At 43.1% G+C, this 17566-nt stretch overlaps 1 protein-coding gene across 6 annotated transcripts in view; it reads left to right on the top strand.

Annotated features, from left to right (window-relative positions):
* TNC (tenascin C) overlaps nucleotides 1-17566 on the top strand; it is a 97942-nt gene that overhangs the window by 56471 nt on the left and 23905 nt on the right. For 5 of the 6 annotated variants that reach the window (XM_090121591.1, XM_090121590.1, XM_090121594.1 and 2 more), the window contains exons 3-10: nucleotides 691-2004; nucleotides 3758-4021; nucleotides 4882-4997; nucleotides 5099-5255; nucleotides 5854-6123; nucleotides 6796-6981; nucleotides 7500-7589; nucleotides 7960-8223. In XM_090121591.1, coding sequence (XP_089977717.1) covers nucleotides 691-2004; nucleotides 3758-4021; nucleotides 4882-4997; nucleotides 5099-5255; nucleotides 5854-6123; nucleotides 6796-6981; nucleotides 7500-7589; nucleotides 7960-8223 — 2661 coding nt within the window. Of the gene's footprint in view, nucleotides 1-690; nucleotides 2005-3757; nucleotides 4022-4881; nucleotides 4998-5098; nucleotides 5256-5853; nucleotides 6124-6795; nucleotides 6982-7499; nucleotides 7590-7959; nucleotides 8224-14566; nucleotides 14987-17566 lie in introns of all 6 variants that reach the window. The other variant, XM_090121595.1, reaches the window with a different exon arrangement.

The raw sequence follows: 17566 nt of genomic DNA, 5'->3' as shown, positions 1-17566 counted from the left end.
GACAAGGTGACAGTGTCAGAGTTGAGATTAAAACTCGCACAGCCCAAGGTTTTGGCTCCACATGTTGTCCCTTTGAGCAGGCTGCCAATGTAGCTGTTTTAACGTCCAAGTTTTCTTTAATAGAGACCAATAAAAATACAGCGGGACGTAGGCAGTAGATTAGAACTAGTGAGAACAAATGATTTAAGAGGAAAAAAAGAAAGTATCCCTCCTGCTGCTTTTTAAACTGAAGTAAGAGGTTGGTCATAAGATAGAGAAAACACAGGTTGGTCAGAAGTTAGGTCCTCTCTGAGCACAGAGCTGGTCTCACTGTTGGCGATACAGCGTGCTGCCTGGCTTTTTGTGTTCTGGGTGAATTGGTGAATGATGCTTCATGGTGCGTGCCCTAATGAAGCAGTCAGGAAAGCTGCTCAGTCAGTGGAAGAGGGATTTTGAGAAGAGCAGAGGAATCCAACGTGCTCATTTTACCAAGCAGTTGCAGGGGCGCTCCTTCACACCCTGGCAGTAGTATGAATTAAAGCATTCCTGCTAAGTTTCGTGAGAGAAAGGAAGTGCTTCATTCAAAAAATGCAGGTGATTCTGTAAATCATGTCCCGTAGGGAGCTGGGAAAACCAGACTCCTTTCAGGTCCGTGTGTGCCACGCTGGCCTGACACCCCCAAGCTAAGGGTTTCCTGACTCGTTGGTGCAGGTCGCCTGGACACGGCCCCCTATTGCAGTGGGCACGGCAACTACAGCACCGAGATCTGCGGCTGTGTGTGTGAGCCAGGCTGGAAAGGCCCCAACTGCTCTGAACCAGCCTGCCCACGCAACTGCCTCAACCGCGGCCTCTGTGTGCGGGGCAAATGCATCTGCGAGGAAGGCTTCACCGGCGAGGACTGCAGCCAGGCTGCCTGCCCATCTGACTGCAACGACCAAGGCAAGTGTGTGGATGGGGTGTGCGTCTGCTTCGAGGGCTACACGGGCCCGGACTGCGGCGAGGAGCTCTGCCCCCACGGGTGTGGTATTCATGGGCGCTGTGTGGCTGGACGCTGTGTGTGCCACGAGGGTTTCACCGGTGAGGACTGCAGTGAGCCCCTGTGTCCCAACAACTGCCACAACCGTGGGCGCTGCGTGGACAACGAGTGCGTCTGCGATGAGGGCTACACAGGGGAGGACTGCGGCGAGCTGATCTGCCCCAACGACTGCTTCGACCGCGGGCGCTGTGTCAATGGGACCTGCTTCTGCGAGGAGGGCTACACAGGGGAGGACTGCGGCGAGCTGACCTGCCCCAACAACTGCAATGGCAACGGGCGCTGCGAGAACGGGCTGTGCGTGTGCCATGAGGGCTTCGTGGGGGATGACTGCAGCCAGAAGAGATGCCCGAAGGACTGCAATAACCGCGGGCGCTGCGTGGATGGGCGCTGCGTGTGCCACGAGGGGTACCTAGGGGAGGACTGCGGGGAACTGCGGTGCCCCAACGACTGCCACAACCGCGGGCGCTGCGTCAACGGGCAGTGCGTGTGTGATGAGGGGTTCATTGGGGAGGACTGCGGAGAGCTGCGGTGCCCCAACGACTGCCACAGCCGCGGGCGCTGCGTCAATGGGCAGTGTGAGTGCCACGAGGGATTCATCGGGGAGGACTGCGGGGAGCTGCGGTGCCCCAACGACTGCAACAGCCGTGGGCGCTGCGTCAATGGGCAGTGCGTGTGCGACGAGGGGTACACAGGGGAGGACTGCGGGGAGCTGCGGTGCCCCAGTGACTGCCACAACCGCGGGCGCTGCGTGGAGGGACGCTGCGTGTGTGACAATGGTTTCACTGGGGAGGACTGTGGGGAGCTGTCCTGTCCCAATGACTGCCACCAGCGCGGGCGCTGCGTTGATGGGCGCTGTGTGTGCCACGAGGGCTTCACTGGGGAAGACTGCCGGGAACGGTCCTGCCCCAACAACTGCAACAACGTGGGCCGCTGTGTCGAGGGACGGTGTGTCTGTGAGGAAGGTTACATGGGGATCGACTGCTCTGATGGTAGGTGGCAATGGCCCTTCTGAACTCTTTCCCCCGTGTCATCCATTCCCTGTGTCCACCTTAGTGTTTTTCATATAGCAGGGCTATGTGTTTCTGCTCTTATTCATCACAGTCCAAACAGCTGAAGCAGTGGAGCTCGCGTGCTCAGAGCAAGCATTTCCCTCCCTTACTTCCCAGGGCTGTGTATCGTAGTGGTTGCAGGTGACTTTCAATGGCTAGCAAGACAGAAGTCCAATAATGGTGACAAAGTTGATTTGTCATCTCCAAGTTTCTTCCCTTCAGTGGAGCTAGCACTGCATGGGGATTTGTCACGATATTGTTTGGTTTCTGGTGATAACTCTTGATGCTAAACAGTTGCATCTAAAAGCTAAGGAGAAGAGGGAGGTGAATCCAGCAACTTCTTACTTAGGTACTTATCTGGATTAATAAAAAGAATATGAACAGACTTTTTACTAAAAAAAAAAAAAAAAAAAAAAAGACTGTCAGGAATGCGTTAATGTAGATAATAAATTCAGGGAATAAAGAGCTTAGATATGAAATGTTTCCCACAGATAGATTCTAGTTCCCAGTCTCATGCTGGACCAGTAAAGAAGGGATTTGCATTTGCAATGCTATTGCTATTGTAAGAGCCAAAAAGACCAAAAGGCATAGTTCTGAGACTACATACTGACAGACCCCAAGCGCTCTGTGATTTTGCTTTGGAGGTAGACCTTTGAGATGGAGCCCTGATGGAGGCAGAGCAGGCAAGGCATGTGCAGAAAATATGGCTGTCCCATCTGAGGATGAGACAGCCATCATGATAGAATTGCCAGATGTCACAAATATTTCCATGCAAGCTTTTAGAATTATCGCAGGGGCCCTGATTATCCTTCAATAGACCAAATGGATTTTTCTAACTTAAAACATTTATGTATATAAATACGTACACAATTTACATATTATATATTATATATAAGGAACACTGTACAGCTAGATTTGACAAAGCTTAGATTAAAATAATGGAATCAGCTGGAGTGGAAACTTAGCTATTAAGCCATGTGTTTAGTTTCCCAGTACCACTGACTCTATGGAAATGGATAGAAAATGCTGGCAGCTACATAATGACAGGCATTACACTATAAAGGAGGCAGTTTTCTTTAGGAGATCCCAGGGGAGGAATTTTGGAACTAAGATCTTTGTAGAGTAATCAAAGAGTACTTTGGGGCTGGGAACATTGTAAAGGACAATGAATACCCTTGGAAAGTAATTCTCATTTTTCATCTCCTCCTTTTGGAAGGCTCCCAAGCCACATTTTGGGCTCCTGCACGTGCAAACACGGAGTAATCTATTCAAAGTATTTACAAAAATAATCATGTTTTATTTTACTGTGGAAAATCTGTGCAATTCTGTATATCCAAACCCCGGGACTTCCAACTGTAAAATCATGTGTTGCTGGCAGTTCAGTTAAAGTCTGATTCCCTCAGGACCCAGTAGTCTTGTGTCGTGGCCATGAAAGAAGAGGCTGGAACACAGTCAGCCATAGGTTATGTGCAAGCATGAAAGCAGAAATTGGCCCATTAGTTCTGGAAACATCTGTAGTCTTCATCAGCTGAACATTCCTTTCTACAAGTGGCTAATTTGTGTGGCACAGCTTCCCCATTCCCTGTTTGTTAGGTGATTCTCATAAACTGCTCCTGGGAAAATGGGAAGCTGGGTAGGTCATTATTTTCTGAGCCTTGAGAACTGACTTTTGTTTTGCTCTTCCCCTCTCTAGTGTCTCCTCCAACGGAGCTGACTGTAACGAATGTAACAGATAAAACTGTAAATCTGGAATGGAAGCATGAGAATCTCGTCAATGAGTACCTTGTCACCTATGTCCCCACCAGCAGTGGTGGCTTAGATCTACAGTTCACCGTACCAGGAAACCAGACATCTGCCACTATTCGTGAGCTGGAGCCGGGTGTGGAATACTTCATCCGTGTCTTTGCAATCCTTAAAAACAAGAAAAGTATTCCAGTCAGTGCCAGAGTAGCGACATGTGAGTTTAATATTCCCTCTATTCACTCATTTGTCTGTTCTGTATTAGGTTTGTGTTAGGGTTTTCTTTCTTTTGTATTTTCTATTTTCAGTTCATCTTCTGCTCTCAACAAAGACAGCCTTCACCACTTTCCTTTTCTGTTCTGTTTCAATAGCCATGTCAGTGTTAAAAGCAAAGTTCATTATTATGGGGTCTTTGTAAATTAAGATCCTCAATTCCTTTTTAATAAGGTATATTTTTGAACTCTGGTAATGCTCCCTGAAAATATATATATAATTATAGCAAGTGTAACAGAAGAGCAATATGAAATCATTTGGATTTTGTTTTGACTAAAATGGAACTTCCATTTGTTTTATATCTTCAGTGTGTTTTGCCACAACTTATTCTGCCTCCTTATCTGTCGATCTGTAGTCCATTTGCCTCTTTTACTGTGCCCATCACAGTCTAATTTAATGTCCCAGTCTCAGAAGATGCTCTTTGACTTCAGTCAGAGTTCTTCTTCTGAGAGACCTGCAGTAGGTTCATTTCACCTACCATCAAATGTCCACACTAGGTTTCTTTCAAGAAGGCAAAAATAGCTGTTTGTAGGGTACAAACAAAGTTGTTTTATTCTTTGTCAACATCTAGAAGAGGTCAGGGGAATGTCTCTCCAGAGGCAGAATAACCAGTTGTGAAGAGAGGTTAAACATCTCTGATGATCCCTTGGGTCCCTTCCAACCCAAGCCATTCTATGATTCCATGATCTCAGATGCAGATCCCTCTGTGGCAGATAGTTATAGCTGTGAAAAGATGTTCCACCACCAGCATCCTCATTTATTACTTGTTACGTATGTATTTATCTTATTCTTTTATTGTCACAGATCTGCCTGCTCCAGAAGGTCTGAAATTCAAATCCGTTAGAGAAACATCTGTCCAGGTGGAGTGGGATCCTCTGAGCATTTCCTTTGATGGCTGGGAGCTGGTCTTTCGTAATATGGTAAGGAAGCATCGTTCCTGGTGTCAAAGCCTTGCTTCTCATACAAGTGAAAGATCCTGATATTTTTATGTTTTATTAACTGATTGTTCCACGTGTTACAGAAAAAGGATGATAATGGAGACATAACCAGCAGCTTGAAAAGGCCAGAGACATCATATATGCAGCCAGGCTTGGCACCAGGACAGCAGTATAACGTATCCCTTCATATAGTGAAAAACAATACCAGAGGACCAGGGCTATCCCGTGTGATAACCACAAGTAAGCACAGCCTGTATACCTACAGTACAACCAATGAAACAACTGCTGGTTGGTGTAGCCTGGGGAGTTTTAAAACACAGAGAAAATTTAACTCAATAAGGTGCATTCTCAGGGAAATAGAGAGAAGAAAAAAAGCATTGGGGCTTTTAATGACAAAGACATGAGAGAAAAATCATTGCTTTCCAAATCACCTGTTTAAAGTGGAAAGGAAATTTATTTTTGTCTAGAAGGTCGCTACCAGCATGCACTTTTATTCTTTCCTAAAAGGTACATCCACAGAAAGTAGAACTTCTTTCATCCTGCTGATATTGGCATGAAGAAATTGCGTAGGAAAGATTTTCCATTGTGTAGAACTCAGAGTTTCTGATTGTCCTTGTTTTGGCAACCTCATATGTTAATGAATTTAATGAATTTGTTTATGATGAATTGGCCCTACTTGGCAAGTAAGGAAGAAAGTAAATGAAGACAAGCTTCATTTTGTAGAAGCCATTCATGTTAATTTTGTTCTGAAGCAATTAAAAGCCTAAGCAAGCATTATGAATTTTCTGTTAAGATTTATTTAATTTTTTTTAATAACATTTTCCTCTCATTAAAACAGAACTTGATGCCCCTAGCCAGATCGAGGCAAAAGATGTCACAGACACTACAGCTCTGATCACATGGTCCAAACCCTTGGCTGAAATTGAAGGCATAGAGCTTACATATGGCCCCAAGGATGTTCCAGGAGACAGGACTACCATTGACCTCTCCGAGGATGAAAACCAATATTCCATTGGAAACCTGAGGCCACACACAGAATATGAAGTGACACTCATCTCTCGGCGAGGGGACATGGAAAGTGACCCTGCAAAAGAAGTCTTTGTCACAGGTAAGGAGGCTGGGTGACAATCCACATTTCTGTGAGTTTAATGTAATCATGCATCAGTCTTCCTGTGCTGTTTGTATCGTGTTTCTTGAGTTGATAGTCACTGCATCAACACAGAACCTACATGAAAGTTTTTCTGTGCCTTACATGCCTTACTGACCCAACAAAACATTCAGGCCCTTCAAGTCTCTAAATATTTGCTGAAAATGGGAATTATAATATAAAGTCACTAGAAGCTTTCTCTCATCACACCCTGAATCTTTACTTCTCAAATGAAATTCCACTGGATACTTGTCTGTTTGCTGAGCTAAACAGCTTCCATGGTTCTCCTTCCATCTAAGACCTTACTTCTGCTTGCCTAAATCCATAACAGATTGGCAAACATTGTTTTTTTTTTTTTTCTTTTTCTTCAGATCTGCAAATGTTTTTTTGTGATGTTTTTTTTTTAAGATGACTTTGTTCCTTTGTCATCCTGGGAATGCTTTATGAAAGTATGGGTCATCATACTAAAAAAAATCTGCTTGATGTAGTGAAGTGATATCATACAAGAGGGAACAATGTCAGCTTTATGGTCATGTTCATCTTCTGAAATGGACTGTTCTAAAAGGCTGTTGTCATAAGAGAATTATTCCTGTTACTTATGTCTGGTTTTATTTATTAATGTGTTTGTTACAGACTTGGATGCTCCACGAAACCTGAAGCGAGTGTCGCAGACAGACAACAGCATTACTTTGGAGTGGAGGAACAGCCATGCCAATATTGATAATTACCGAATTAAGTTTGCTCCCATTTCTGGTGGAGACCACACTGAGCTGACAGTGCCAAAGGGCAACCAAGCAACAACCAGAGCTACACTCACAGGTAAAGGAATCAATAAATTGTTACTAATGTCCCCCTGCTGCCATCACCATGGAGCACGGGACCAAAAAATCTTTTTGATCACTGTATATAAGAGCAGCAAGTAGAGGTTGCATACTGTGAGACGAAGTAGTTAAATTAAAATGGAGGTGATATATATTTACAGACCCACAGGTGGGTAAATAGCTATTTGACTTTCATATGCGTCTTCAAATCCCGCTGGTCACTTGCCTGAGTTCTGGGTCTTAGTGAAGATTGTTTGACATCTGTAAGTTCAAGAGGCATTTGAATATACTAAGGATGGTTTTACTTACACCAGCTTGCAGCTTTTCCATGTGTGTACAAATAGCCATACTGTCCTGCAAGGTTAGATTATGGTACTTTTCTCATGTAATGTGGATGTCTGCGTATACCTAGCATACATCTAGTAGAGAATATATCCAGACTTCTTTATTTACACAAACATACCAGTAGGCATCTCCCATGGGCAGGGACTTACATGTCTATTCCTCATCTCTTAGGTTTGAGACCTGGAACTGAATATGGCATTGGAGTGACAGCAGTGAGACAGGACAGGGAAAGTGCTCCTGCTACCATTAATGCTGGCACTGGTGAGTAGCTTGACCCTCTCTTTTGCTCTGGAGGAAGAAGTTAATCTTTTCTCACAACATCTCCTTTTCCCTGGGTAAATGCTCTGAGGGTTTAAATTCTTTCTCTCCTTCATGCAGTGCTAGCTGAAGTGAACATAAATGGCAGAAATTTAGATTTAGTGTGTTTTGTCTATAAAAGAGAACTGCCTTTTCCTCTACCTACATGAAGCAATGGACTTCTATGATCCATTCTATGACTTCCAAAGCTCAGAGTGGCAGATGAGACTCAGATCTGTCACTAGACACTCAATACAGTTGCTGCTCTACAGATGTCTGAAAATTTGTCCCAGGGCACTTCAGAGACACCTAAACTTTACTTTTTCACCTGTAGATCTTGATAACCCCAAGGACTTGGAAGTCAGTGACCCCACTGAAACCACCCTGTCCCTTCGCTGGAGAAGACCAGTGGCCAAATTTGATCGTTACCGCCTCACTTACGTTAGCCCCTCTGGAAAGAAGAATGAAGTGGAGATCCCTGTGGACACCACCTCTTATATCTTGAGAGGATTAGATGCAGGGACAGAGTACACCATCAGTCTGGTGGCAGAGAAAGGCAGATACAAAAGCAAACCCACAACCATCAAGGGTTCGACTGGTGAGTAACAGCTTCCAGTGAGTACCACGCACCAGGTCCTTGATCAGTGACTGGTCTGAGTGCACTTTCACCTGATTTTCTGAGCCGTGTCTGAGGAACTGCTAAAAAACATCCACTGCCTGCAAAGCAGGCTTAGCTCTGTCTAGCGTGACAGGTTAATTGAGGAACAGTTGTGTTTAGCTCCATGTTCTCAATGATTTCTTTGCTTACCCTCTGAGAAGGCTCACAAAGAACACAGCTATTTGTTCTGCAGGAAATGCAGACCTCATCGTTTGTTTGATGTGAGGCTGCTTTTTTGTATGTTGTATTATAACTTGTTTTATATTCTACAGCCAAAATCTAGGAGGAAGAGCAACCAGAATGTTTCTAATATTGCTTGTTCCTGCCTAATGAGTTCTCTTCACAGCATGCTTCCACCCATCATGCTTCAGCAGGGTCAACAGGGCTCTGATGTTGCCCTTCCTCAGTTTTCTCATCCAAAAGCAGAAACAGGCTATTGTCACAAATCTGGTCACAGTCACTCTTTCCACTGGATACACGACTGTTGTATTTGTCTGCAAATTTCTGCCCTCTCCATTTGTACGAACCACTCTACTTAACTAGAACCAATGGACCATTCCTGGAATGAAATTCCTCTGTGAAACTTTATTCTCCAAAGTTTATTGTGCACGGATCATAGAACATAAATGAGTCCTGAATCTTTAAGTGCATGTAGCCTAAACTTTGGGAGGCTCAGCCTCAGGTGCTGTGAGGGAGCAGAGGCAGTGAATAAGAATCAGTGGGGCTAGAATTATTCTCCTTAGCACATGTCAAGGCTTTTAACCTTTTCCCCCAAAAGACCACCTGTTGAGGTAAACACATCAGAAGCTGTGGATTTTGCAAACTAATAATTGTAAAGACCTGAATGGCTTTAAAACAAAACAAAACCAAAAACAATAACAAATAATCCCACAGTTTCATATTCCTAGGCAATATTCATGCCAGCAGCACTATGAATGCTTTATAGAGCTAGGTAATCCAGTGCAGGAGTGAGTTATATGGCATTGTATAAGCTGCAGTAAACCATAAGTAGTGAATTACTTATTTGATGCATAAATCAGGCCTGTGTCCAATGCAGGGAGAAATTAGGGAACACTGGAGCACACACATACAAAGGGAAGCTGAAGGTTTACATGGCATGATTGAGCAGGCTTTGATTTTTCTAAAGTGATCTGTTTCCCCATCTGTCTGAAGACTGAGCAGTCTCAAAAGAAGTATGTGTAGAGGGTGAAAAGGCAGAAACAACATGCTGTGGAATTTCACAGTCTGGTCTTTCCAACGCCCGTTTCCAAAGTTCCACAAGATGGTTTGTTTTCTCTTTGCATTATTAAGTATTTTTTTTTTTTTTTAAAGAAGATCGTCTGGATGGTGTATTTGTTTTAAGTCTTCACTCAGAGCAGCCAATAAACAAAGAGTTCTCTGCAGTGAGTTCCTTAGAAGCAACAGCAGCAGTTGACATAACCTGTCATTCCTGGCCCCCCTGCCTAGGAATGGACACATCCAAACACACGAGTGTGGGGAGGCAGAAGTGCTTTATTCTCAGTACTTGGGGGGCCCTCAAGTCCTCAGGCTAAGCAAAACAAACTTGTTATTTTGCTGTCTCTCGTAGAGCTATGGGTGACCTCAGGTCCATTGCACTTCTGAGGAGAGTTCTTGGAACTACCAAGCAGAGAGAATAATGATTAATGTGGAAAGTGCCAGCAGCACAGCTAAGCCTGGACTAGCTCTTCTTGTCTGGTGGAAACAGTCCTGTTATTTAGAGGGGCATGTGCTGTCCTCGCTGAACAAGGGAGGCCCTGCACTCTCTGGGATGCCTGAGAATATTTCCTCTCAGTTCCCTCTTGTTCAGTCAGGCTTTCTGCGTGCAGATATCCAGAAGTGTCAGGGCTTTTGTTTCCTGCTGCTTATTTGAATTTGCTTGCTAGTGAATCATCTGTTACTGAAGGCAAGGCTTCTTTCTGCCCCAGAATATCCATTCTCTGTTGGTGCCTTCTCTCCTCCCATGCATGCTTCTGGTTGTCTTTGTGTGTGTATCAACTTATTGCACATAAGTGGTCAAAACTTTCAGAGCTCTCAAGATTTGATCAGAGCACATGTCGTGAAACATTCCACACCATAGGATGGCAGCCTTGTGTCACTTCTGTTTCCTTCTATGGATGAAGTGCAGCTCCAGTTACAAAGTTGTATTGGGGTCTGTGATTCTGCATTCAAGGAATGCTAAAAATTACATAGTGAAAAGGAAAGTCTGAATATTTCACACTGCCATTTGCTTGTTTTCTTCCTTGTAGCTCCACATAGTCTAACCCTAATGCAGGCATTGACTCCTGGCCCAGAGAAGCATTCTGCTCCTGGGAGCTGTGTTGCTCAGGTAGACACAGGGATGCAGGAGGAGGAACTGAGGGACCTCATGGGCTGAAGGGTTACAGACCCAGCTTTAGTGTTTCATGGTATGCAAACTCTGGAGCCTGCACTGGCACTGTGGTGGAGTACAAGGAGATGCCAATGGCAGCTGAACCCCCTGCAGAAACCCTCCTGCCCAGAGAACCCCTAAATGCTGTGATTAAAGGTCTCCAGGTGAACACTTCCAATAAAATCAAGGTGTATGGGCTGGCTGGAGGATAACATGTCCCTCTTCTGGAGCTGTGGCTGCAACAGGTACCTCCTTTCTGTTATTAACTAAGGTACCACAAACCAGAGTATCTCCATTTATGAGGTCCTTCCCCACATCTCACTCAGTTTTTGGTTTAGAACCACTTCAGAAACCAAAGGGAGCCATTTTGCTAGCTCAGGGGACCTTCCTGGCAGCATATCTGGGGAATGTTAGATGAGATTGACAACTATCTGCAGAGTGAGCGCTTAACCCAGCTCTGAGAAAGCTGAGCAGTCAGACTGCAGCTTTGTTCTGTCTTCTTCTGGCTCTGGAGCCCTGCCTGCATAGCACAATGTGGGTCCTGGAGGAGGAGGAATGGTAATACATCAGGCTGTGGAAATAAATGAGTGCACATTTGCAAAACCAAGTGCCAACCTCGCATTCCTCTGCTGAAGGACCCAGATTGTGCAGCAACTGCTGACAAATCATGGATGTGATAGTGCCTTGCCTCTGGAAATGAGTTACACATAGGAGCATGGCTTGGAGAAGCAAGTTTTTCCATTCTGGTGAATGTTTTAAAGAAGATTTATGCTGTTTACTGAAGACTTCTGTCTGTGTTGTGCATCATACCCTCTTCCTCTCCTGGCTTATTCTAGTCTCAGATGCACTGCTCCTTTTGTATGCAGACTCAAAGGAGCATTAGGAAGAGTGATTAGGTGAGACAGCTTGATGGGAAACTGCAGTGCTGACCCCTAGGAAAATGGATTTACCAGTAAAGTTTGTCCATTTATTCAGCTGATTCCTCTATTGAGAGAACCTGGAATCTCAGATTTTCAGCAGTAGTTTCTGTAGTATTTCAGGACTCTGATATATTTCAGTGCTTTCCTCTGTGTTTAAACAGCCGGTTGAGAGAGGGGAAAGCCGTTTAGCCAAAGTGTTCTTAAAACACCAACACTTTAGTGTTCTTCATTCCTCTTTCAGGGAACTGCAGTGATACCCTGCAGCGAGCTGAGCTGATTAGAGATTCTGCAGTGCAACTTGTTGATAGCCTCTCTTGGAAAATAATGTGAGATCCAAGAGACGGAAGCGAGAAATAATACAAAATACTCTTTGCTCCATCCCAAGTAACCGGGGAAATGTCCTGGCAGGACGTTAACATTCTTCTGAGTAAAACTCCAGTGAGGCATTACAAGCGGAATTCCTCAAAAGGCCAGCAGCAGCAGCGTGGACATATTTTGGCCATATTCAGCCTGAAGATTTTACTAAGAGAACGATACTAAGAAGTATTCTAGTCTGAGGAAGAGCATATGTTTGTTGTCCATCAAGTTGCATTCCTCTCAGCTTTCAACTCTTTGGCATCTGCTACTCATTCATCTCACCACCGTGAATCAGCCTATCTGGCTGTCATCCACCCACCTAGAGCTCCTACAGCTCTGCTTTCTTCCCATCTATTTCCCTACTTTCTCCGTCAATTATTTGATCTCCATGATCTCCAGTTCGACTGTGATCCAAATTTTCTGTTATCCATTCTGTAGCTAATACTCTGTCTGCTGAACATCGAACACTGATTCTATCTATGGCATCAGAGTGCTTCCCATGTGTTCGTATCATTTACATTTTCCTGTCTGTTGCATGTCACTAAAAAAGCCACATATTCCCCTGTTACACAATAACATAACGTGTACTCATCTGTGAACACGTGTGTTTATAATGCATGAAGAGTGTAGACCACTCTTTCTCTTCCATAAGTTCATCTGTGGAGTCAGTGATTAAACACAAGGTAATTATCAGAGATAACTTATTTACATGCCATCATAGGGATAATATGTACATGACAACCTCCTGTGTGGTTGTCAAAGGTCTCACAATAAAATTAACCCACTAGTGGGAATTTGGGATAAGTATTAATGGGGATGGTCAAACAAAAATGAGGAAAAAAAGCCAATTTTTAATGATGTTTCACAGGGTTTTCTCAAGGATTCTTAGCATGTCAGCTCAAGGACATATAGCCTCATTTCTTCTTTTTCCCTTGCATTTTTGGATATTTTTTCCCCCTTTTGCAGCTCAAGATGCACAGCACTTCCCCAGTGGGACCATCCATGCCATGGAGCTTACATGTATAACATGCTGATGCTTTTTCCTCCCCACTGGTCTGTTCACTTTGGTTATGCATGGCTCCAGCAGAAATACTTCACAGTAAAGCCCAGCTGCCACTATGCATTTTTTTGAGTATTTTTTGAGTATTTTTTGAGTATTTCTGAGTATTCCTTCGAGTCAAAGAAACCTAAAGAATGTGCTGCATGTCTTCCTGATTTGTTCCCTGGGAACCTTCCTCCATCACCCTACTGTGGTCAGATAACAGTTCTGACAGTACAGTTACAAAGAAAGAATGAATTACCAGCAGCTCTCATGGCACGTATGCTGATGTGCTGGCAACAGTGCTGTCTTCAGGCTGCACCATATGTAGGGCCTGGTTCAGGTCATATACTGGTGGAATTCAAAACAACCTTTACCTAAGTCAAGAGTGTTATTAATATGGTATGTGTAATATATAATAGATTTAAGTACAGGTCACTGCTTGCCTCACAGACCTCACTCCTTCCTGGAGATGAGAAATGATGTTTTTACATCTGTGCTTGTTCTGAGAGTATATTTTCATGTTAAAAATTCTGCATTTATTTGAAAACACTTTTAAATCGATCTTTCTTGTCTGAAAACTTTTTTTTTTTTTCTTTTTTTTTGATACGTGTGTGAATTTGGAGACAGATAACTGAATCCTGAGAATGTATTCCTGCTGATCTGATTGATGGTGGTAGATGAGTTGCTTTCTCTTAATTGAATGCCATGGAGCATGAGAGCTAGGCAGTCGCTGAGGTGTGAAATGATGTGGTTTTCCACTAATGAGGAGATAATTCTGCATGGCTAATTGAAGTGTCAGAAAAATCACTTGCCTGTTGCCTTACAGCTGTGATCAGAAACACATTTGCAGTTTTGTACAGCTTTCAGGTTTTTGGAATCTGACTGTGCTACAAGCTGTGTTCATAGATCTGTTCGGCATGTTGAAGGCCAAGCCTACTTCTCTTCCATCCTTTTGGATCCCTCTGAAGATTGCTCTAGTTTGTTTATCTTTTAGTTAAGGGTCCCCTCTCCATCCTTCAAAATTCAGCATGTATCAAGGTGGATCACTCCTCCAAGCATGTTTTTACTTGGGCAGGAGGAGATTTAGCATGTTTCTGTGAATCTCATTTCTCAGCTTGGATTTGATATTGTTGCAATAATTGGCATGCATTCCAGTTTTGGTTTGGATCAGTAGCAATGACTGCTGTGCTGTAGTCGAGATAAAAGGCATGGTTGAGAGATGTAAATTAGCAAAGTTCTTTAGAGGTAGCTGAAGTGGACTGACTTACATCAACCGAGGATGAATCCATCCATTTCTCCACTGAAAGCATGTCGGCTGAACCCTGTGCTTAATGGTTGTGGCTCTGGATCTGCTGCTTAGTGTGGCTCTGTGTGGGAACCACATGCTTGGTGATGCTGCCTGTGCTTCTAGCTTGGATTCAGTCTCGAAAATAGACGTACCCATCTGTCTTCTCTGATCTTAGAGCTCTTTAATGAAAGCACAGAAACTGTTTTGTACCAGGTGTTAGCTGTCATGTGCTGTACTTGGGAGGTTAATTATCAGGAGATTTTAACTTGTAATTTACCTTTGTTTAGCACATCTAATCACAGCATCTGGAGAACCAGACAGTGCAACATCATTTAATGCTACCAGTCCTGCTCCTACAGAGCTAAGTCACTTAACAAACCCCAGCACTGGTCCCCATGCTCTGCATTTGGTGCCCACTGACCTTCCCATCTCAGAAGTCACTGATGCTCTTCATGACCTTAACATAACCCACAGGACTTTCAGTAGTTTCACCCTGTCTTGGGCAGCACAGGATGAGGTATTTGATCAGTTCCTTATCACTCTGAAAGACCTGTCCAGTTTAAACAGAACACAGGAAATCTTTTTGCTGGGAAACCAACGAGAAACAGAAATTACCAATCTCACAGCTGGCACTCAATACCAGATTACCCTCCGTGGAAGCACTCAAGGCCAGCTGTCTTGGGGCCTGGAAGCTCTAGCTGCTACAGGTATTTTCTATGGATTCATTAGCCACATGTTCCTCTTCTGCTTTGAAATACAAAACTTCATTTTCATACTGCTGTTCCACTGCAGAAATGCAAAGCTTTGTGATTGATGCCTTTCTTAGTTGTAGTTGTTTATTTTGTTTGTTTGCATGGGATAAAACTTATTGCTACGGAATGAGAGCCTTGAGTTATGTAGCATGGACAATGCCCCGTGCAGCTTTGAAGGTGACGTAGCATCACTTCTCTCTTTTCAAACTGCATGCAAAGAGAGGCATTGATGCATCTGCTATTTACAAGGCACATGAAAATAGCAAGATATTACAGGGATTTATTGGGACTGTGATTCAAAGCACAAAAGAAAGACCACAGGGAAGTTGCAGCTTGCAGCACTGGCCTGGAAGTGGTGATGTTAGAGAAAAAAAAGATTGCAACACATTGGGAGCATACCCTTCTGAAAACTTCTGCCTGTAATCCCTATTACGTGAATTGCACGAGGAAACTGGGCTGTAGCCCCAGAGCTCAGTTCAACAAAGTACCACTGTAAAAGTTCACACCTGGAGAACTGATCTGGGGACTAATGACCATAGCAGACCACCTGCAAAAGAAATGCAATTCGTGATGTAAGACATTCACATAGAAATACAAAGATTATTATTGCACACCTAGAAAATAGTTGGAGCAGCCTTATCTCTCAATGGTTTGTTCTATCTTTTTTTTTTTTTAAGTTAAGAAACATCATCCCTTGATATCATGTGATGACACTATGGTTGTTTTGTCATATATGTTGAACACGGATGAGGTTTATGGAGGTCTTCAACCATCCAGCTTGGTGCATGAGTTTATATGAGAATCTGTCAGCCCCCTGACAGCATGATGGGGTTGAGTGCACTTCTGTTTCAGACATGCATGAGACATAACTGGGAGGCAGCGGGGCTCTGCATCTTGGATGGGAATGAAACTGAGCACTCTTTAGAGAAACGTGAATTGCTCCTAGGCTGTGACGGTTACTTATTATAATCATGCTTTAACTTGAAATATTTACCTTGCTTTAACTTGTGCTTAGCTTCATTTTCATTTGAAGTTGATATGTTTATTTTATTTCCATTGACAACAAAAATCATTTTCTGATACAACCAGTTCTTTTGCTGTTCCATTTTCTCTTCTTTCAGCTAAATGGTGCTATCTTGATATGATTCATATTTTAGCTCCGTGAGTGTCCTGATAAAGCTAAACAGCTCCGGATTCCTGTGTTCTTTTGTTGAACATCATTGCATTATTTCATAAACCATCTCTTCCTTTCTGACAGGATGAGAAAAACTCATCAAGACTTTGAGTAGTAGTAGTAATTTACTTTATATTAGTGAATTGCACTCATGATAACTGACTGTCATCCATGAAACTGTCTGAAAATACAGCTCCACCTGCCTATGTAAAGCTATGTGAGAGTCACAGAATAGGCTTTATGTTTTTACAGGGAGATTTATATGAATAAAATTAAGCCTAATTCTCATTTATTTCAGCACTCCCTTATGCATCAACTCAAAATATATGCAAGGCTTTACGATGGAAGTTTAGAAAAGAAACATCAGATCCATTTCCCTCTGTGCATCATTTCTTACAAATACTCAGGAATGCAGATTGAGGTTATTTAGCTAGACTTTGTTCCTATTATAATGCTGATGTGTCAACAATGCAAATAAACATTAAAAATGCTGGAAGTGCCAATGGTTGACCACATAGCAAGTCCAGGAGTTGAACTCGATGATCCTTGTGGGCCCCTTCCAACTCAGGATATTCTGTGATTCTGAGATTTTCCATGTAGGAAAAAAAATATATATTACTGTGATATTTTCCTATGAATCTGCTAATTTTGAGGAATCAGTTGTATTGTCTCAGCACTGGAAGACTTGCTTCTCTTGCTGTTAAAAAGACCTAAATTTTCAGATTTAACAACAGCTGAGAGTTAGCTCTGATGGCTCCAAGTTTCCTAAGCCACACTTGTGATGGCATATGAGAATGTTGATTTCTGCAAAGGCAGATTTCAATTTTAGATTAGTATCAATATCTCTGAAAATCCAAGCTTCTCTGCCTCTGGGAAGGCTTTGGTGGCAGAATAATGTAATATAATGAAGATAGGTCTTTTAAATTGAAGACGTACAGACATAAAGAGATTTTCCCTTCTTTGCTGTTTTGGATTAGAAACAGTTTGGAAGAATAAATAACATCTTTCAATTAAAAGCATAACCATCTGAATCCCAAGTACGAGAAGTTCAGAGCCTTGCTAGCTTTACAATAGGCATTACTGCAGTATTCACAGTCACTTCATAATGGCAAATGCCAAACTCTTAATAGCTGCACTAAAGTGGTTATGATAATACTTGTATCACAGGGAGTTGTAATTAATATTAGCAAAATACAACCAGCTGTAAGATGGTCTATAAACTGCTTTCTGTGAGCAGTCTTTCAGCGTTAATGCAATTATTATTTATTATTATGGTTCTTTTCTTACTGTTCTGTCTTGCCAAGTCTCCGAGGAGACTTTATGAGTTACCTGGGGCAGCTGGGAATGTAAATGTGCGTGGG

Source organism: Phasianus colchicus, chromosome 19 (genome assembly GCF_987193195.1).
Source record: "Phasianus colchicus chromosome 19, bPhaCol1.hap1.1, whole genome shotgun sequence".
NCBI classification, from domain to species: domain Eukaryota; kingdom Metazoa; phylum Chordata; class Aves; order Galliformes; family Phasianidae; genus Phasianus; species Phasianus colchicus.
This window is presented reverse-complemented; position numbering and strand designations above follow the sequence as displayed.